This window comes from Mya arenaria, chromosome 6 (genome assembly GCF_026914265.1).
Source record: "Mya arenaria isolate MELC-2E11 chromosome 6, ASM2691426v1".
In the NCBI taxonomy this organism is placed as follows: Eukaryota; Metazoa; Mollusca; class Bivalvia; order Myida; family Myidae; genus Mya; species Mya arenaria.
Genome location: NC_069127.1, coordinates 2,573,377 through 2,595,586, shown reverse-complemented (window position 1 = coordinate 2,595,586; position 22,210 = coordinate 2,573,377). Strand labels below are relative to the sequence as shown.

General features: G+C 35.4%; 1 protein-coding gene and 1 non-coding gene across 2 annotated transcripts; one reads left to right on the top strand and one right to left on the bottom strand.

The window, feature by feature from the left end:
* Positions 1-896: 896 nt before the first annotated feature.
* LOC128236562 (E3 UFM1-protein ligase 1 homolog) lies at positions 897-15,470 on the bottom strand. The gene is made up of 17 exons (XM_052951492.1): positions 15,388-15,470; positions 12,047-12,192; positions 11,369-11,495; positions 10,890-11,004; positions 10,104-10,234; positions 9,717-9,775; positions 9,138-9,284; positions 8,656-8,831; positions 8,182-8,352; positions 7,427-7,541; positions 6,933-7,188; positions 6,478-6,644; positions 5,645-5,775; positions 3,401-3,481; positions 2,886-2,977; positions 2,402-2,613; positions 897-1,360 (listed from the first exon to the last, which is right to left on the bottom strand). Exons 1-17 carry the CDS (start codon positions 15,459-15,461, stop codon positions 1,203-1,205), a joined length of 2,358 nt encoding a protein of 785 aa, XP_052807452.1. The 5' UTR covers positions 15,462-15,470; the 3' UTR covers positions 897-1,202.
* An 84-nt stretch (positions 15,471-15,554) lies between these two features.
* Positions 15,555-15,636, top strand: Trnas-cga (transfer RNA serine (anticodon CGA)). Its single transcript has one exon. It is a non-coding gene; the product is annotated as a tRNA-Ser (tRNA).
* Positions 15,637-22,210: the final 6,574 nt, after the last annotated feature.

Below are 22,210 nucleotides of genomic sequence, written 5' to 3'. Positions count from 1 at the left end.
AGAGTAATGATGAACTATGCCTTCGTACATGTTAAAAGACATACATTATCTATAAAAAGAATGCTCGAAACCGGGACACATTTGGTGAGAGTACTATATTTATACCATGTTACCCACATTTCGAGAATCGTTTATGATTGGATCGTTGGTGTTTATCTTCAGCAACATGGTGAGGCGGAGTGGAGTTGCCTATCTACCTGTTCGCCTTTGGTAGCCTAATCCTTCTCCTGGTAGTCGCCATGTCCACGGCCGCTCACTTCACGCGAGAATGGCTCATCCTCGCGTGATCCCTTGGCCCTAGCGAGGCCCGGACTTCCGTCGGGTTAAATCCTGCTGAGTTGTTAAGGGTATGAGCACATATTCAACAATGAAATAGCCATCTAAGAAAAAAACGTCACCCACTCTCGCATTTAAAAAATGATGAAAATCTAGCAATATATTTATTTGGGCCTGATAATTATTGGCAAAATCCTTTCTCGGTAAAATATTTAAGAAGGGCCACAACTCATAATTCTTTGATGTAAAACAAGTGGACCAAACAGTTTTAAAATCCGTGAACCCTTTCACCAGTTATCGTCCGGACACCGTAAAACAACAGAACGGGCAACCATGTTTTTAGTTAAAACGGGGTCACAAGTCCGTCAACAGTTTGTAGTTACAATTCATAGCTACCACTTAAAGGTGAGAGCGATATGCCTGGAGCTTGAAGCACGGAAAATACGTAATTTCTTGTCATTAATGTTCTCCACTTTGGGATAAAAATGAAATAATTTCCATTTTCTGTATTGTAATGTTCTTAAATAAGTACAAGAGAAGGTTGCTTTACAAAACAGTAAATAAAATATATATATTCCTTTTGAGAGGCATGTACATGTTCAAATAAAAACAACTTTAAATCAAGTTTTTAATTTATTTTATTCTATAACAATCTATTACTTGTATAAATATATTATTTTAACAAATAAAACAGTAAACCTACACTCCACAGAAATATTGTCAAGTCTCCTCTTAAAACTGAATAAAGATACCAGTCTATGGTGTTCCTTAATAAGAAGGTACACATGTAGATCTTCCTTGTATTTTGCTAAGCAAATTGTTCAAAACTGCAACTTGAAACTTTATTCTAGCAGCTATGAACTCTGACATAATTGCACCAATGACAAAAATGATTATGTGCAGTCATTCCGTCAACAACTTGAAATTTAATCCTCTGCTGCTGCTGCTGCGCCATTTTGTATCGACTTTTTGGTTTCCATAGCGATGACCTTGACCTTTTCAATGTTTTCCGTCATAGTTGGAACACTTTTGTCCTCATCGCTGTCTCCTGACTGCTGTCTCTGGAGCTGGGCTATGATAAGATCTGAAATCAGGAACCAGGATGTTATAACAATGTTCAGCTGTGTTGATTACCTCAATGCGTATCTAGCCCTAAACATTAGTTTCAGACAATCAGTTACATTTGTTTACAAAAGTTAAAGCTCTAAATTAAAGTAAACTATAATTCAATTTAACTTTATCTTTTAAAAACCACAAAAAATAAACAGATCATTTTTAATCATGTCAGTGCTTTGAATTTTAATGTCACAGCTGAGTTTTGTTATGATTATATTCTTAATATGAAATGCAAATATAATTACATGTATATAATTTATATCTTTCCAATTATTTGTTTACTTTACAATGATATCAAAAATCATTTAAAAGTTACTTAGTAATAAACGCATAATGTTATGATACATATCTACATATATACATTTTTCTTTATTACTTCAATTTCAAGATTATTACATGAAATCTGAGTATGCCGATGTATATGCAGGTCAGTGTATTATCTAGCTACGGTTTCAGGGGAAATCAATTTCAAATAATGGTGCCAGTGGACTTAACAGAATGATGCAATTAACCCAATAAAGCAATTGTCTTGAAAATACAGCAAATGGCAACTTTTTCAAGTTTAAATAATACACACTAGGCAGTGCAAGGTGTCATGAAGGAGGATACATATGGTTTATGAGTAAAGGTTTCATGGAAGGATATGAGTACATGGAATACACTGCTTTCTACTTTAGGGGAAGTTTAATGGTTTATGTTAACCTCTGAGTCCCCCAAGAGATGAATATTTCCCATCAAGCAGAGCTGTTAATAGATCAGCCCGAGTGATCTCCCCGCTACACAGTGTATCTGGGTTTGGGCTTTCCTCTGTGTCCCAGTTTAGCAATACATGCACTAGAAGGCACACATGTACAATGTAGATGCGAGAACATATATTAGTAATACTAAACCATATAAATGAAGCAGATCTGAAGTACAAATGATGATCTGTGTATTATATCAGGTTTCAAATAGTCATGCATATTTTGTGTAACATTAAAGGGTGAGAGAAGCCTGATTCAATCCCCACCTTGTAGTGCTGTCATCTCCTGGAACTTCTCAGGTTCCAGGTGGTCTTTGAGGAACAGGAGCAGCTGAGGAACACACTTGCCAGGCACATGCACTATACAGCTTGTGAACTTGTGGAAGAGGATGACACAAGCTAGGTGCAGCGACATTGCCCCGTCCTTCTCCGTGGTCAACTGCTCACATAGCGCTTGACGGTGACTGAATGTCAGCTGTCTGCAGGCGTATACAAGAGAATGTGTACAACTATTATTATATTGCCAGTTTATGCATTAAAATTGTTCATGCCCTTAATTCTAAAAACTGTATCTTACCAGTATATATACTCTTTGTTTTTATGCTTTAAATTCTAAAAACTTATCTTATTTTACCTGTACAGACTCCATTCTGAAATGTGCGATTTTCTTTTTCAATGTTGTTCTTTAAAAAAATTCTATGAACTAAGGTGGACACATGTATAAGGGGGGTTATCAGGTGACATAGTTTACCTTTCCTTCTTCTTGTCAGGTTTCTTCAGCATAATTCCCAGGTTTGCAGGTCCACACAGTACATCCAGTTGGTTGAAAAAGTCATCCAGAGACTATAAATGGCACAGCATTGTTTGAATAGGGAAGTTTTGAGGACGAATCACACATACTAGTTTTAATTTAGTCTAGGTATATTGTGCATAAATAAATTTAAATCCATATTTTATGGGGGGTTTCTAATTAACTTTGAAATACATGTACATAAACCATTCAAAAATATATTTGTCCTTACATTTTTCAGTTTTAAATTTTTAAGACCTTAATCATGTGATGTATTTGTACAATAATAATACAGTCTAAACTGCCATTATGATCCCTTCTACATGTAGAAATAAGTATATGCATTGGTTAAATTGTAACCAGAGTATGTGCTCAGAATCCTAGAAAACCCATGAAGATGGAATACTCTTGTATCATCTTCACTTATATACTGAGGATTGCACATACACATACATTATAACCAACGGATCCATTACCTTTCCGTTCAATGAAGCGTTCAACTTGGACATATCAGCTTGGATATTGTCCGACAGTTTTGTGATTAATTTAACTCGGCTCTGAAAACAAAAATACAAAGTTTAGAAGAATGTTCTTTCCTTTATAGTGTAGTTTGTATATAACAAACACTGTCTACAGTATCTGGACACAGCTGAGGTTTTCCTAATTAGATTTTCTATAAGCCTCATAATAATAATAACAGAATTGCACTAACATGGAAAGTTTCTTTATTGTAAAATGGTTTGGCATAACACCTATATTTTTATTTCTATATGCCTCATTTGATACATGGGCATTCCTTCTGTATATACAAAACACACATTTCATTTGGCATACCACAAGTATCAATTCCCTCATTTGTCAGAGTGGACTCATCTACTATTAACACTAACCTCATAAGTCAGCGTGGACTCATCTACTATTCACCAACACTAACCTCATTAGTCAGAGTGGACTCATCTACTATTCACCAACACTAACCTCATAAGTCAGAGTGGGCTCATCTACTATTCACTAACACTAACCTCATAAGTCAGAGTGGACTCATCTACTATTCACCAACACTAACCTCATAAGTCAGAGTGGACTCATCTACTATTCACTAACACTAACCTCATTTGTGGGAGTGGACTCATCTACTATTCACCAACACTAACCTCATAAGTCAGAGTGGTCTCATCTACTATTCACTACCACTAACCTCATTTGTCAGAGTGGACTCATCTACTATTCACCAACACTAACCTCATAAGTCAGAGTGGACTCATCTACTATTCACTAACACTAACCTCATAAGTCAGAGTGGACTCATCTACTATTCACCAACACTAACCTCATAAGTCAGAGTGGACTCATCTACTAATCACTAACACTAACCTCATTTGTCAGAGTGGACTCATCTACTATTCACTAACACTAACCTCATTAGTCAGAGTGGACTCATCTACTATTCACTAACACTTACCTCATTTGTCAGAGTGGACTCATCTACTATTCACCAACACTAACCTCATAAGTCAGAGTGGACTCATCTACTAATCACTAACACTAACCTCATTTGTCAGAGTGGACTCATCTACTATTCACTAACACTAACCTCATTAGTCAGAGTGGACTCATCTACTATTCACTAACACTTACCTCATTTGTCAGAGTGGACTCATCTACTATTCACCAACACTAACCTCATAAGTCAGAGTGGACTCATCTACTATTCACTAACACTAACCTCATGAGTCAGCGTGGACTCATCTACTATTCACTAACACTTACCTCATTTGTCAGAGTGGACTCATCTATTATTCACCAACACTAACCTCATTTGTGGGAGTGGACTCATCTACTATTCACCAACACTAACCTCATTTGTCAAAGAGGACTCATCTACTATTCACCAACACTAACCTCATTTGTCAGAGTGGACTCATCTACTATTCACACACCAACACTAACCTCATTTGTCAAAGAGGACTTATCTACTATTCACCAACACTAACCTCATTTGTCAGAGTGGACTAATCTACTATTCACCAACACTAACCTCATTAGTCTGAGTGGACTCATCTACTATTCACTAACACTAACCTCATTTGTGGGAGTGGACTCATCTACTATTCACCAACACTAACCTCACACTAACCTCATTAGTCAGAGTGGACTTATCTATTATTCACCAACACTAACCTCATTTGTGGGAGTGGACTCATCTACTATTCACCAACACTAACCTCACACTAACCTCATTAGTCAGAGTGGACTCATCTTCTTTTCAATAACACTAACCTCATTAGTCAGAGTGGACTTATCTACTATTCACTAACACTAACCTCATTTGTCAGAGTGGACTCATCTACAATTCACTAACACTAACCTCATTTGTCAAAGTGGACTCATCTACTTTTCACCAACACTAACCTCATTTGTCAGAGTGGACTCATCTACTATTCACCAACACTAACCTCATTAGTCTGAGTGGACTTATCTACTATTCACTAACACTAACCTCATTTGTCAAAGTGGACTCATCTACTATTCACCTACACTAACCTCATTAGTCAGAGTGGACTCATCTACAATTCACTAACACTAACCTCATTTGTCAGAGTGGACTCATCTACTATTCACCAACACTAACCTCATTTGTCAGAGTGGAATCATCGACTATTCAACAACACTGACCTCATTTGTCAGAGTGGACTCATCTACTATCCACTAACACTTACCTCATTTGTCAGAGTGGACTCATCCGCCACAGAGAGCATGTGATCTGTTGCTATGGCGTTGAGAACTAGGTTGGTTATATCGGTACACACAGTCCGTAGCAAGTGACGCACAGAGTTCAACTGAACATCCTCTGGAAATATAACAACATTCATCATCATTGTTTTCTGCTATTTGAACTGATATCTCCATCTGGCTACATCATGAACTAAAAGATTGTAATGCCGAAAAAAATCATGGTCTTTTCATTTAGATTACCGTATAACCAGATAATAATATTGTAATCATTTGCAATATCATTAATGAATATACAAAAAAAATATATATACATATTTCTTGTACCATATTGAAATGTCTTTTTGTTTTTATTTAATGCATTAACTTTCATATCAGGAAGGTTACCAGTAGAACCATGCAATAATTACAACTAAAATATACAGCTCCTATTAAACACACTTACACTAATTATTGCATGGTAAGCTTGAAAACATGGTACAAAAAAGTTTCTGCACCCTCATGATTTAAATTATATAAACACGGCCTCACACTTGTTTATAACTTGTATAACTCAAGTAGTTATTACCTAATCTATGTACATTTAATATGGCATAATAATTTATTAATCAAATAGCTGATCTCTTTTCAGTCATTTTGGGGCCCGTCATTATGTCACAGAATCGGAATCTTTTAATTTTAATCATCCTTTATGAGAAGAGGTAGAAGAAAGATTTTGTATCCAACATATGGTGTTAAAGTATTCCTATACAGTGTTAATGGATCTTCAGTGGTTTATTGCTTTAAACATTGTCATTCAAATTCAATACCATGCCCCTACCAGGTAGATGTTTGAGTCCCTTCTCAAACAGGCGTGCATTGGTCCAGAGGCCAGTGAGTTTCTCCTGTAGCTCGCCATGGGTCTTCTTACGTGCAGAGGTGGACTCTGTTCCTGATGCCTGCAGGAATATGGACTTGGCAACGTCCTGATACTGCTTTGTTAGAGGCCTGTAGGAGAATGGGAGAAAGGTTTACAGCAATCGAATCTGATAACATATGTGACTTGTGTGTATTTTCTAGCTTCCAGAGAGTGCAAAATAAAATAAACGACAAAATCATTAGAAATTACCATTACCGGTTCCAACCAGAAAACATATGAAAGTTGGGCTTCTCAGCTTGCAGCTTTTTCAAATCTAGCTAAACTTAAATTAGTTTTTATAAATTATTAGGGCACTAAAAGAATGTAACAAACTAAGGATTTAAAGATTTATGCTTATTTCTAAAACATGATTTTACCTGATGAGCTGTTGAGCAATCTCGCTTATCAGTTCTGGGGGACAATCCTCCAAGGAGTCATCCTTCCTTAACACCTCTTCAATCTCCTCCATGCTCATGAACTCTATCTCCTGTGACCTTGACTTGGGTTTGGACATGACCTCCTCCTCATCAGAGTCCTGCTCATCACGACCCCTGTGTGACTTCTTCTTCAGGGATTTAGTCTTCACCTCCCTGCCCTGGGTACCGGTCAGAGACTTGGTGCTTCCACTGCCACCTGCAAACATTGTTACCATTTAATCACATCTGGAAAAATTATTCTGAATTTAACTAACAAAAGTATGAAACCATCCTCTAGGCAATCATATTCTGCCAATTTTTGAACAATTAGAATCTTAAACTAAATACTTTCTACACAAGAACTTTCATTTCTCTTTCTCCTTTTTTTCATAATTATGTAAGATACAAAATGTCCATGAATTATCTGTGACCCAGATAATACCCATGATACTAACCAGCTGCCTTTTTCCTTCTCTGGTCCTTCCTGTCCTCCTTGGTCTGGCCCCCGTCCTTTGACCCTTCCCCTGCCCTCTCCTGTCCAACCTTGAACACTGGGTGGCTCTTAGCATCCTGGGAATATCACACACAGGTAGAGGTAAGATCAGTCAACTGTTTAATGTCTCCTAGAACATTTACTTTTATTTAATCTTCTTTATGAAACAAACAAAGTTTTTTTTAACAATGCATATGGAATATATATTCTGAAAAGATTTCCCTTTACAAGCATTTCTTTTTTAATTACCAACTTTCAAATTTAACTTACTAATTAAAATAAAAAATAAAAATTATTATACATTATGCATTATACATGTATGCGCAAAATTTCATATTTAAAATATCTTGAGTGGTTTTCAATTATGGTCATCATCTTTTTTTGTAGGAAAACGAAAACACTAAAGTAATGACAAAAACGTGACAATTTTAATGTTTAACAAAACGACTGCGATGCAAACAACTCTTTTGTAGGATTATATATCATTAGTTATTGAAGCCAGAGTTATATATGCATATTGTCATTGAACAAAGGTGTACCAAGTTTCATTTGAATATTTCAATGTTTTTTTTATTTATGGCTGAGGTTAAAAAAATTGCACAATATGAACAAAACCAAGCCTACCAAGACACCTCAACATTTTTCCTCTTCATAAACAGACGTTAAATTGTCAAGTTGACCAGCTTATGATTAAGAGGCTTAGTCACTACACCATACCTTCTCTGCTTTGATGGCCATAAGCTTGGGGAATGGTTTGGAGCACTGGGAGATGATTTTATCGCTGGCAACGATCGTGTCACAACACACAATCGCCCCTGAATGCTTCTTCAGACAGCTAGTCAATAATGTGTTGGCATCCTTAGGGCTGAATATCGATGGCAATAGGGGCTGAAGTAAAGAAAAGGATATTGATGTGAAAAAAACAACATACTGTTATGTAAGAAACAACACTAACAAAGATAGACTAGTAAACAATACAAATGAAAAATATCTCTTTAGCATATTTTTTTTTTGCAGGTTTGATGTAACCATTTTAGTAAATATTTGTAACTCCAACTTCCTGAAACATCGCTTGAAAAACCATATCTTTTCCAATTTAAGCTCTAGCAAGTTGAGGTCACTATTGTTTACACTTGAACAAGACATACATTTTATATAACTGTGCCAACTCCCTTGTTAGCTTGCACCTACCATAATATCGACCCAGAGTCCATCAGTTAGGGCCTCCTCCACGCTGGCTTCCACCTGGTCCAGAATGCCACGCCCCACGCTGCACGAGGTCAGGTGCACAGGACTCTCGCTCTTGAAACGCTTACGGATAAACTCCTTCGGGTCTGAGATACCCAGCCTTCTCATGGCATCATACTCTGAAAATACATCAATATGGTTTTAAAATTATAGCTGATAGTATGAACAGAGTCTTTCTAATATACCAAACTGCTATTAACAAACTAGTTCTTTTTTTGTTGGGCAAGGTCCGTATTCAACACAGTACTTTCCTAAGACAGGCCTCAATGAATTCATCTAGTGCATTGAACAATTATATTTAAAGCCCAAAGAAAACACTCAAATAGTGTATTTTAAATATTACTAAACTGAATCCTAGATATTTGTCTAAGAATATTAACAGTAAAGAAAGCAAGCTTCGACAGAAGATATATTTCATAATGTACCAAGATAGCCATTTTGTTTGTAGAAGCTATCGACCCAGTCATTTTGTGATCGAGTGTAGACGTCGGGTATGTACGTGGCCTTGTCCTGGCGACCCCCAGAGATTGTCCCTGCCAGACGTCCCGTCCCCACTAGCTCTTCAAGGATGGCTAAAGAAGATACAGCATCAAATGAACCACAACAAGCACAATTTGGACTTATCTTTAAAATGATATATTAAATTTATATGGTGTGTTACTTTCCGATTCTAAAAACAGAACAGCTGCGCCATGTTTCAAGGTTGTTAATACTTTCAATGTTTTTTACATTGATAATTAAGAATCAGTTTACAAGAAAAACTATCTAGTTGGTTTGAATAGATCAGCTATTATACAGTATTAAGCATTTTTTTCAGCAGGATTGGAATGGGGATGGGGTCCTTTGTGATTTGGAAAATAACCTGTACAAAGCTTTAACAGCAAACATGAGCATAGCACCAAACTGTGTTATTACAAATTGCAATGAATCAAATTAATCTATAATAATGATGCATTGATTTATTAAACTCCTGTTAATATAATAAAGCCAATACTCATACATACAGAAGAATATTCTTTCTTGAAACCTGTACTGCTGAATCAATGTTCCTATTTGAATTGGTCTGAAACATAAAGAAATCCAAATAAATTATACTACCAATAGAAAGATGTGATTCAGTATGAAAACGTGTCATTCCATAAATCCTTCATATTAATAATAAATAGTTCCAGATCACTATACTTTCTTTTGTTTCAGCCGAAAGTCTGTCATGAAGACTGTTTGTCTAGAAAATTGTTCAGTATTACAACGCAGCGACATATTTTGCACATTAAGAAGCTCATTGCAAGAATCATAATGACCAAAGGGAAGAAATTGGATCGAACAAAAACAAATCATTGAACCCTACCTGGTAAAGGCAGGAATAAAGACAACATTTTGTGAGCCCTTACCTGGTTACAGCACTGAAAGCGCCCCTGATCTGTGATCTCATGCGTGCAATGAATGCATCAGTGAAGATCACGTCCTTGTCATAACTGTCTACCTGACCCTTTACAATTGTGCCCAGCCGAGAGTGCAGATTCTGAAATAGAGGAGAGTATGGTGCAAACATGCAAACAGCAATAAAATGCATTTACTTAAAAAAAAATTGTGACTGCGAAGCCTGTGAGCTTCGAGATATTTTCCCATAAAATGTGAAAATATCCCATCAAATTTCCGTCAAATGAGAACACTGTTTCATCATGTTTTCAGAATCAATATAATGCTGTTATTGCTGTGCTTGATTGGACAAGTGCTATGTCATTTGACCAAGTTTTGGATTATCAGCAGTACCTTTTCACACACAGATCACCAACTTCTCTCCTTAAATTCACCTTAAATGATTAATTTCCTAAATTAAAAACAATTAAAACAGACAGAAAAATGGAAATATAGGAATTTACTAATATTTTTAGTGCGTTCATACAGTATGAATGTTTTGGGCAATTTTTACAAATTTCTGAGTCACTTAACTCCCCAAAATTTGATGGCAGCATTTTAATAAAAATTTGTTATATATATATATATATCTTTACTAGCTATTAGTTGTGTTAAAAATGCTTAAGTTAAATAAATATAATCAAATGATCCCAGTGTTTCACTATTTTGCTGTTTTTCAACAGTTATTATTATTGTACCTAGCTTCACATAATTAAGTTAATACATATGACACTGTATGCAAGGTGACTTCAGCTGACCTTAGCAAGGAAGTCTGCAGGAAGGTCATACAGCTTCGTGAGCTCCGGGATGGTCACATGACCTCGTTCCTGTAGCTTGTCATTCACCTCCTCCGCCAGACGGTCCAGGTAACTCCTGTAAGGAAATCGTGCTGTTCAAGAACTTCAAAAACATATGTTACTTATAATGTACCAAAATTGTTATACACATCTATTGAAAACTGGGTCTAATTAAAAGCGGACCTTCAAAAGATTACTGTCAAAAATATTTTTTACAATGAGAAATGGTAATAGTAGTCAATGTAACCACACATTCATGCATCCAGTCATTAGGTCTAGCATTGTTGGAAGGTTAACTTTCAATTGACAATTTAACCTTTTCATAGTAAATAATACCACCAGCCTATTGACACAAACATCTTTTACATATTATTATTAGTATATAACAAAAGAATACATATTGCAGTAATGACAGCTCTCAACACAAGAGGTAACAGTACCTGTCTATGAGCTGGCCGAGGACGAGGGTCATGTGCTTGTCTTGGTGGACCACCTCACTTGCCTTGCTCTCCACATGGCTAAAGTCCAAATTAAGCACCTGAGCTAGCTCCACAAGGTTGATACGACCTGTCATTTGGGATTAAACAATGATCAAGTATAGTCGAAAATAAATCATTCACATCTGAAGTTGGTGATAATCCATTTTGATTAAAAAACAAAAAAAGATAAACAATTATTCCCAGCAATATTTTTTGAACAATGTCTCCTAACATTAAATTAAATCAATTTTGATAATGATATATCAAGGGTGGATCAAAAGGGCATTTCCAATTATTTCCGAAATTCAATTATGGTTTTTGTCCAATTCCAAACCCTATTTGACAAGAGCACAATGTCAATGTGTAAATGCTAAAGCTACCAAAACAGCAAAGTCAAACACATAAAGGTTACTACAGGCATATTTTTGTCCTAAGAATAGTGCATAAAACAGTTTTAAACGAAAATTATTGCTGTAAATGTTGTACTTTAGATGATTAGTTAATTGGTGTTTTTTTTAAGTTTTCTTTATATCGAAAACAGATGAAAATCTCATTTGTATAAGATGTTATAGTTTCAAAAGTTAATTTAAAGTTTTCTAAATAGTGGACAGGATGTGTTTGACTCCATGTTATTTGTACCTCCATGGACAATAAGCTCATCCTTGATTTCTTTGGCAAGCTCATTTGGTGTAATGTACTCCTTGCCATCGACTGTGTAGATCACCTCCAGCAGGCCCTTCTCAATCAGGCCTGTCACTATTTCAATCACATTCCGTTCAGATAGTCTGCAATGGAAATTTCAAAAGATAAATTGAAGGCTGTCCAAGAAATATGACATATGTTTAGTATTGGTCATTTTTTTTCCATATGGTAATATAAGGTATCAAAACAAGTCTTTGAGGAAGGGGACTAGCTTCAGAGTTCATATAAATGCCCCCTACTTAACTAATAATATAGTGAAAAGAAAAACTGATGATGGATCTTTTGGTGAAGCATACATGCCATATTTTCTGGAGACCATTCAGGGGGATTTGTTCAGAAAGGCTGAAAATTCAGGGGGATTTTGGTAGTATTCAGGGGGATTTTTTAGCAGGTTTAAGTTGGCGAAATTACAAAGTATTTTCAGACGCAAGTATGAAAAAAATGTATTCACATATATTTTGCTATGAAAACCTCTAACTTTTTCATTATACAGAATTATTTTATGTCATGATTTATCATATCCTTATGGTACACTACACTGACATGTCATACTGTAATACTGTAAATTAAATTTAACTCCAAAGTCTTTTAGAAAATTCTGCTTAATACTATGATAGTATCAGCTACAATGACGTTCAGACACTAACAGAATGGAATGAAAATTATTAATTTCTTCCTTTTCCAAAATAGTAATAGTTCTTTGCCTTTGATCATTACTTCAAATTAATTGATCACTTGTTGTTAAGGTTTCCTTTTGGCATTTATCAAACCTTTTTTAAACAGTCATTTCACCCTTGCAGAGTTGTTTCTTTTCATTTTAAATTCCGGGGGTTGGATCGAAATTCTGGGGGATCCGTCCCCCCCGCTGGGGGTATGGCATGTATGCTTAAGTCTCAATAAATCACATGTGTTGAAAAGCTGTGAGATCTGCGACCACTTTGAGTGCACAACTATCCAAGGCATCTAAAGTCACTTGTAGTTTGAGTAGCCCATCAACAATACATCCCAGACAATTTAATTCATTCAGCCCAGATTGAAAAACAGAACAGTCTATGACAGTTTGGTTGCATGGCCAAGATCAGTGGATCACATGGCCCAGACCACAGATCTGATAAGGCCACGCTCAATTTTGTCCAGAATGGAAGACTGTACCCTGTATCTCTGCTTTAGTCTTAATCAGTTTCAATAAATCATGTATATAAAAGTATGACATACAATGTTACAATGTTTGATTTACCAGTATAATATATGTTCAAAAAAACTTAGCTAAACTATCTTAGACCATATATATATCTATTATATATTTTGTTATAATCAAGTGTTTCACAATCAGATTATTTCCAATATTCATTCTTCCATAGAACTGTATATAACTGGAATATTAAAACTCAGTGACTCATCAGTGAACTCAGATAGTGTAAAATTCATTCAAACATTCCATAAACTTATTCTCATTCATCAGCGGTTTAATAATGATAAATCTAACACAGTTGTACGCAGGGCATCATCACTCTGGTGAGCGAGAATGCATCAACTTTGACATACTGTAAACACATACACCCCTGTTGTGTAAAAGTCAATTGTGGTATCTACAACGTTCCCTTACAGATACCATAACCACAATTATATTCACTTTAAAGCTGCACTCTCACAGATTTACCGTTTTTACAACTTTTTTATTTTTTGCCTTAGAAAGAGCAAATTATTGCTTAAATATCTGCAAGCCAATGATAAAAAATTGCTGACAAAACATCAAATAGCAGATTTGCATGTTTCCGTTCGAAAATCAATGTTTTATGGCTTAAACTGTTACTAATTAATGTAATGTGTGTAATGAAACAAACACCAACAAATCCCTTCAGGGAAAAGCATGCTCGACCCTGAAGTGGTCCACTGGTCTTTATATACACTAACTTCTCTATTCTTACAGATTCCGGGCTTTGCTAATTTGCATATTACCAATTTAACATACATACTACAAACGTACTTCCGTTTTATACGGATTATTATGAACGCACATCCGCTACAGCAGACCGTTACACTAACGGATTAAGAAAAATGCATAAAACATTAATTTTTTAACTTAAAAATAAAAATCTGTGATCTAATTTTTTGTCAGCAGTCTTATATAACTTGTTTTCATGGATTTTCCCAAAAACTGGCTTGTTCCAAGACAAAAAATAAAAAAATTGTCAAAACCTTCAATCTGTGAGAGTGCAGCTTTTAGCACTACCTGGTACAGTACTTAGTCCAAATAATTGTATGTTGACGGATTTTTTTTAGATTTTTGATATGGCAAATCCTTCACGTACAAATTGTTTAGTATCAAAAGTGGGTAGTTGTTCCGATCAGGATACCGGGTTAAAGCATATAGCGTCTATAAAATATCATAAAAACAAGAAATATTACCAGATAATGTTATTTTATATTAGTTCCGTACACAAAAAATAAATATCCAACTTCTAATTATGAGTTTGACGGCTTTTCTTCATTTCATTCTGTCAAAACATAACGATATATACATGAAGGGCACCTGCAAGGCTTCAGGGCACAGTTTTAAATCGCTCGGAACATTTCGGCCATAGCCGAGTTGTTAGGATTGTATAACGAGGTCTATCTCGAAGCTTTGTCGGAGGAGGCAGAGTTATTACGATTGTATCGAGTTGTTCCCCTTCGCATAATTGTTGTTTGTGTCAGTCAACTTTCGTTTTATTGGAAAGGTAAACAACTTGTTTTTATGCATTAAATGCTTGTATAGTGCAAAATAACATTTCACTTACATGGTAAAATATGAATATTACTCTTTATGATCAATTTCAACAATAAAATACTTCACTTAAAACAATTTCCATATTTTTAAAACTCCCGTTTTTTGCACATTCCCGTTTAGACGTTAGGGATTGGAAGAATCCTGTATAACACGTCTATTATTTTAGACTAGTACTGTATTGTATCAATTGACTCAATCACTGATAAACATATTCACATGTAGGTCCGTAATTCAGTAGAATAATTATTTAATATTTTAAGTATATAATGAAATGCATAGCTCGCAGTGTTTGAAGTATAGCCATGTCATGTATCTAATATCCGTGATTTAAATTTTTACCTATTCCAAGTATCCGAAAAGCCTTCAAAAGCCTTGAAAAGGACGACATTTCGGATGACGTGGAATGTTTCCTTTGTCAATATTCGATTCCAGTAAGAGTTCACTACATAAGTTATGGTATAAATTGGTAGATTGAATATTCAAAACACGATTTGTAAAGTAATTATACTTTTGTTTTGTAGTAGATTCGTGTGCTGCCTTTAAATCTGCTTGCAACTTCAATATGTCATCCCAGCTCGCCATATTGTTTACATTTAACGATAACGTCCGAGGTGTGCGAATAAATACAATTCCTTATCTATGAATATATATAATCTTTTTGAGCAAATGTGCAAGGTCGTGGTGGCCGAGTGGTTAAGGCGTTTGACTCGAAATCAAATGGGCTATGCCCGCACAGGTTCGAATCCTGTCCACGACGCATTACTCTTTTTATTTTATGTTGCTTTTTATGGAGTAAATTAACTGGTATTGGCAATTGTTGAACCCACTGTGTGTGTGTGTGTGTGTGTGTGTGTGCGTGCGTGCGTGCGTGCCGTGCGTGCGTGGCACGCAGAATCTGATTAATAGTAAATTCTCAAATCATTTCATTATTTTCGGGTTTAATACAATTCGAGTAGAAGATAATTGATATATGATTATTTTGTTTACGTTCTTGTTTAATTCCGTGTCTGCGATCAGGAAAATGTTAATTAATCCAAGACCGTTAATGGTCGAAATAACTTGTCATTGTGCCTTTTCAAAATTAAATGCCATTACGGTAAGTGATAAATCGTTCGTTTTGATTAAAACTACATCATGACTAACTCCACGTACATATTTGGCAGTTGAAACTATTTAAGCATAATTATCTCAGTTCTGCACAGCCCGAAAAAATGTGCCCTTTACACACTTAGCACCCCTGCTGCCCATTTTATGTAGCATCATGCCGTCAACTAACGCAGACTAAACCCTACGACCGACAACGGACGAATCACGACATACAACTGTCAACGACTGGTGAAAATACGTGTATCTCACCACGGACCCTTTTAGTTTATGTGTTCGGATGGAACACGGCGGCTAAAGTGGCCTTACACAAGTTTTGTTGAGGTCTCAGGGTATCATGAAATATTCTTTTAGGCTGTATTGCTATTCATCTTCTTCGATCCACTGGCACCTGCAAGTCGCGAAGTAAGCCCAGGACTCCCGAAAAACGTTTTATTAACCGCGGTCTCCATAGTATTTTGGATTTAAAGTCACTTTTTTAAATGTTTCCCCTTTTGGCAACATATTCGTTCCTTTAAGTGACGTGGGGGGTGGCGGGGTAAAGCCAAAATACAGCCAATAAGCGCGGACAGACCTTACAATTGACTGGGTCGAGTGTTTTATATTAAGTTCATTAGGGTGGGGTAGTTTTGAGTCATCTCCAACAAAACATAAATGGGTTAGGGTTTTCAGGCATTTTTGCTGTAGGTTATGTGCACCGATAAAAGGCATCCCTACGGCTTATCAGCGCTGTTATAGCATCAATCCATGGCAGCATTCAAATGGTTAATTAAGAACAGAGAATGATAACCGTGCATCACTCCGGAGCAAAATGCGTCTCGAACACGGTTGCTGAGTGGAAACTTGAATAATCATTATACATGGAAGAAATAGTACAGATAAATCTTAAAAGTCTTTTAACTACTTAGGATAACGTAGTTAAAAAGTCCCTTACTCACCTATGCCCCCTCCCTCAGAGCGTAAACATATCTCATTTTGTGGTGTTTTGCGGTAGCTTTAAGAAAATCACAAACTTCAAAATTCCCCCTGGGAGGGGAGCAGGGTCAATTGGCAGCTTAAGGTCTAGTCAAGTCAAAGTCAAGTCAAACAATGTTTATTCTCTCATACCATAATATATGGCAAATGAGGTATATACAATGAACATCAATGACATGGCGGCAGATACATGTTTAAATTTAGAATATAATACCCAACATGGGTATCGGAGAGTCATGAATTTGAACACACACAAACATACACATTACATATATTTTTTAATGTGTATTACTTCAATTTTTAACAAAATGTCACTTGTGAAATAAAGTACTATATTTTCTATTCCTATAATTATGCATTCATTTGTATCGTATCACATACACATAAACGTTGATTAAATCACGATACAAATAAGCTGTACAGTTAGTATATGCTAAGGTGTACAATACAATTAAAAGAATAATACAACCATACAAATGTTCTGTAATTGAAATATCAGTATAGTTAAAAATGACTCAAAATTACAACCAACCAACTACCAAATCTTTGAAAAAATAGTAGTTATAAATCTATACAAATTTGTTTGCGTTTGCTTGTTGCTTGAATTCATTAATATTTCTAACTTATGTGTATTAGGGTGTCTATAGAAGTATGGTTTGAGAAACTGTTTTCGTTCGTTATTAAAAAGGTTACATTCAAACAAATAATGAAATTCATCACCTACTTTATTAACGCAATGATTACATACTCGTTCATTTAGTGGTATTCTAAGCCAGTTGCCAATTTTAATAGGCATCCTGTGATTTCTTGTTCTTAATTTAATAAATGAAAATAATTGCTTGTTTGGCGTTTTACTGAGAGATTTTTCAAGGCCAAATTCTTTTTTTGAAAATTCTGTCAAAATACTATTACTTGCATTTGCTATATTCGACGCCCAGTCATTTAAAAATAGATCATTTAACTTTTGCTTGACATTGTTTCTTAACCACGTAGGATTTATAATCTCTTGACTTAGCCATAAGTTATTTAGACCGCATTAAATAAGGATCGTTTTAATGAAGTATATTCAAGGTAAAAAAAAATGATATCATCTAAAGGCGATGCTATATTGTATATTACTCTATATATCAGGGATGGGAGCTTGTCATGAGTGTTATTGTTAGGAAAAAGTAATCTCCCCCAAAATGCAATACTTTTTTTCTATATTAAACGATAAAGGTTTCATTCCGGTTTCGCCGTATATCATGTAGTTTGGCGTTGAGTATATATTTTAAATATTTAAGTTCAACTCTTTCCAATATGTCATTGTTTCCAAAACCCCAGACATCTGAACCATATAGCAAAATAGGTTTGATTGTTTTATCAAAATGTTCTATGCGAAGGTCAATGGGTAAAGATAAACGATTGGAATTTCGGATCAGACTATACATTGCTCAGGTGGCCTGAGCAGCTATATGCTTTTTGCAGCTAGCAAATGAACCGGTTCTACTAAAATAGTTCCTGAGGTATTTATATTCATTAACTACCTCTAGAGTGTTATCTTTGAATTTGAAATTATATAACTTTTGTCGGCCTAAACTAAAAACAACTATATTTGATTTTGCTGTGTTGACTGTTAATTTCCATTTATCACAGTAGTTGGAGTATGTGTTTAGAGCGTTTTTTAATCCATTTTCAGTTTCCGACATGATTATTGTATCATCGACATACAGCAATATAAATAGTTTTAGAAAAGTGCGCATACTGTCATTATGAGCATTATCTTGAATGTCAACACCATCAATTATTATATTTTGAGCAAAATATGAGTGTAAATCGTTTAGAAATAGTGAAAAAAAGAAGAGATTTTAACTTTGGCGGACACCAATATTACTTGGGAAGAAGTTTGAGTATTCTGAGTTGTTCGATACACATGACTTTATATTTTTATACATATTCTGAATTAATTTTAGACATTTTCCATTTATATTTGTTTTAATCAGTTTTTGCCACAGCCCAGATCTCCAGACTGTATCAAATGCTTATTTCAAGTCTATAAATTCACAAAATAATTTCTTTGTTCTATTATGTAAGTACTGTATTAAATTATTTAATATAAACATGTTGTTTAACCTTTCTAAAACCGGCCTGACTACGATCAATAAGGTTATTAGATTCAACGTATTTATCAATTCGGTTACTCAATATGCAAGTAAACAATTTCCAAGGCAACTTAACAATTTAATAGGTGATCATTTTCAGGACGACTGGGACCTCCTTTATTCTTATATATAGGATTAATAATACCAGTTGTCCAGCACAGGGGAATAACTCCCTTGTCTAGAATTAAATTGAATAATTTAGCGTATATATCCTTAAATATGTTAAATGTGCTTTTGATATGTTCATTTTTAACTTGATCAATCCCACACGCTTTATTATTTTTTAATTGCTTTTTCAATCTTGTCTAGTAATTTTTGAATTTATTTCTTCATTGATTTCATTATTCGCCATAGTTTCTTCATTTAGTGAATCTATCTCTTGCGAAAAATTTACATTTTTGAAAAAAAATCATGAAGATCAGAAAGACTGGCGTCGTTTTTACTTTTAGACTTATTACCTTAACATTTCCAGTATTTACGCGGATCTGTGTTCTTCAAGTTTCGCAAGTTACTTATATTTTGTCTCCATTTTTAAATACGGTCATTGTGGACTTGTATATTTTACTTTTGCTTTTTAGATTTTCCTTGTTTTCGATATTTCTACGTAGTTTATACATATATTTAGCCCGATGAAAATCCCTGCGAATAATCGACTGGAAATGGTCGAATGTCCGACTGGCAAATATACGAGAAAAAGTGATTTTATTCAGTGTTTGTCGCAAAGATACATATGTGTACATGCATAAAGAAACATTTGGCGATTAATTTTACCATATGTGACCTTAAAACCATACATATAGACGTAATCTGAATCCCCAACTACTGACTGGTTTGCAGTTGAACATTCGCGAATAATCGACTGGAAATGGTAGAATATCCGACTGGCGACTTGAAATAGTCGAGAAGCTTAATATCAACATCAACATCTAACTCTTGATTTTTCGAATCCCCAACTGGCAACTGGTAAGTAGTTGGATATTCGAATCCCCAACTATCTTCCAACTTTAGCTAGCACTACACATAAAAAAATCAACAGTACTAACTCCCTTACAGGTAGGTTTACCTAATACATCACCATTTGGCCATTCATGATATAAATATTATTTAACAATAGAAAATCGATAAGCCTACTTTCATAATTATTGCTTGATTGGTCACTATTAGTTCTTTTAATATAAACATTATTTGATTGTTCAAACATATTTGGTTCACACTGGAACTCCTCGTAAACAGTTTCAAAATGTTGCCTTTCGGCAAAAATAATATCATCAGGACGTTTTGTTCGTGCGTTTAAATCACTAAAGATGCATACATATTTAATATTGATTAGGAAAATTATCGATATCACACTGAATATCCATCCGAGAAGGGATCTTCATTTGAATATAACAAATTTTCAGGTGCAATGTAGAAAACACCACATAAAAATGTCAGTATTTAAAACCGTTATATATTTGAAAATATCCTTTTTGACAATAAGTGCAATTTCACCTGATTTGCGTGATTTGACGACAATATCTTTTTTTTTATTTTTGGTAAATATGTCATAATCTTTAACAGCTATGTAATCTAAATCATCAATGTGCGTTTCTTGTAAACCAACAATGTCATATTGATTTATTAAATCATTGAATTCGGGTCAATGCATTTTAGATTTTAAACCGCGGACATTTAGGTACTGGTCTTACATCGAATGAGCATTTAGCTACAAAAAAGTGTCTTTACAATCCTAGCCTTTAAATATAAACAAACGATCAGGAATTAGCAACACCAATAGAGACAAAATATTTAAATTTCTAGTACTGTTATTTACAGCGTTATGTGTATTATTTGTATCTCCATCAACAAATGGATAATCTAATGAAACATTGTTATCGTAATCACATTTTTCGAACAGTAACCTATTCGTTGTGATATTTTCTTTGCCGTGCAAATACATATCATTATCAGGTAGTAAGTCCGTAATACATCTATATGGATGTCGCTTTGAATACAACTCGCTATGTGAGCTATTAGTTTCTTCATTTTCATTAGAAAAACAATCATTTTGCATGAAACCATTTACTAAAAAAATCAAGTTGTATCGATTAACACACAAATCGCTAAGCCAGCCTGTTTCTTTTCCATTATCCAAACAATTATTAAACAAGTAACAATCACCAGAAAAAAATATATTGCATGTATTTACATGTAATGTTTTTGTATAAGGGTAGTAACTAACGCTGTCATAGGTATTACATTTATACAATTTTTCATTTATCAAACCATCTAAAGTTGATTTATGCACTTTCAATTCATTGACCTGGTTTGTATCAAAACAATTTAAATCAAAATGATTAGCGCTATTCAATAAGACGCATTCTGAATAACTAGAGTGCGAAATACACGGGTGAACATACAGTAATCTCCTACAAATTCACGGGCATTATAGTGGTTATAGTAAATTGCATAAGGGCAAACCTACACCTGATCACTATTGTCAATTAAGGGGTCAAATATCAGCAATGACTCTTCTTGCCTGTCATAGTTTCGGGGATCGTTCACTGTGGATGGAGGTTCGGCGGGAGTGTTAGTAATTTCGATGACGGCACTGTTGTCGGCAGCTGTGATGTTCTCGGGAACTGACGGTCGGTAGTACAGGGTAGACGGCACCATCGACGCGCTTTGGGGCAGTTTCAAGCTCAAGTGGCGACACAGCCTTGCGTTGACTGTCCGTTAGTGCGGTGCGGTTGGGGGTCTCAGCGGCAAGTACCGAAGAGCGATTCGGCGTTTCAAACAGTGGTTGGTTATCATATGGACGGAGCGTTTGGGCTTGTGTTGCGCGAAGTACCCTGGTGGAAATGACGGCCGTGGTCTTACATCCTGTGGTCTGGTTGTCGCGTTATATCGGGGATACGGGGGTCCTCTCATCGATATATGGTCGGGGGTGTCTACGAGTTTGGGTGGGGCGATATGCCATTGACGGCGCGGGTACATACTGCCGTTGCTGGCCATGAGATAAACCGCCTTGATTCCATCCCGGGACCGACCTTCGGGAATCACCTTTATTCTGGGTGTCAGACGCAGGGGGTCCATGCCCATCAAGTTGGCTTCCAGGTTTGTTGAATGACT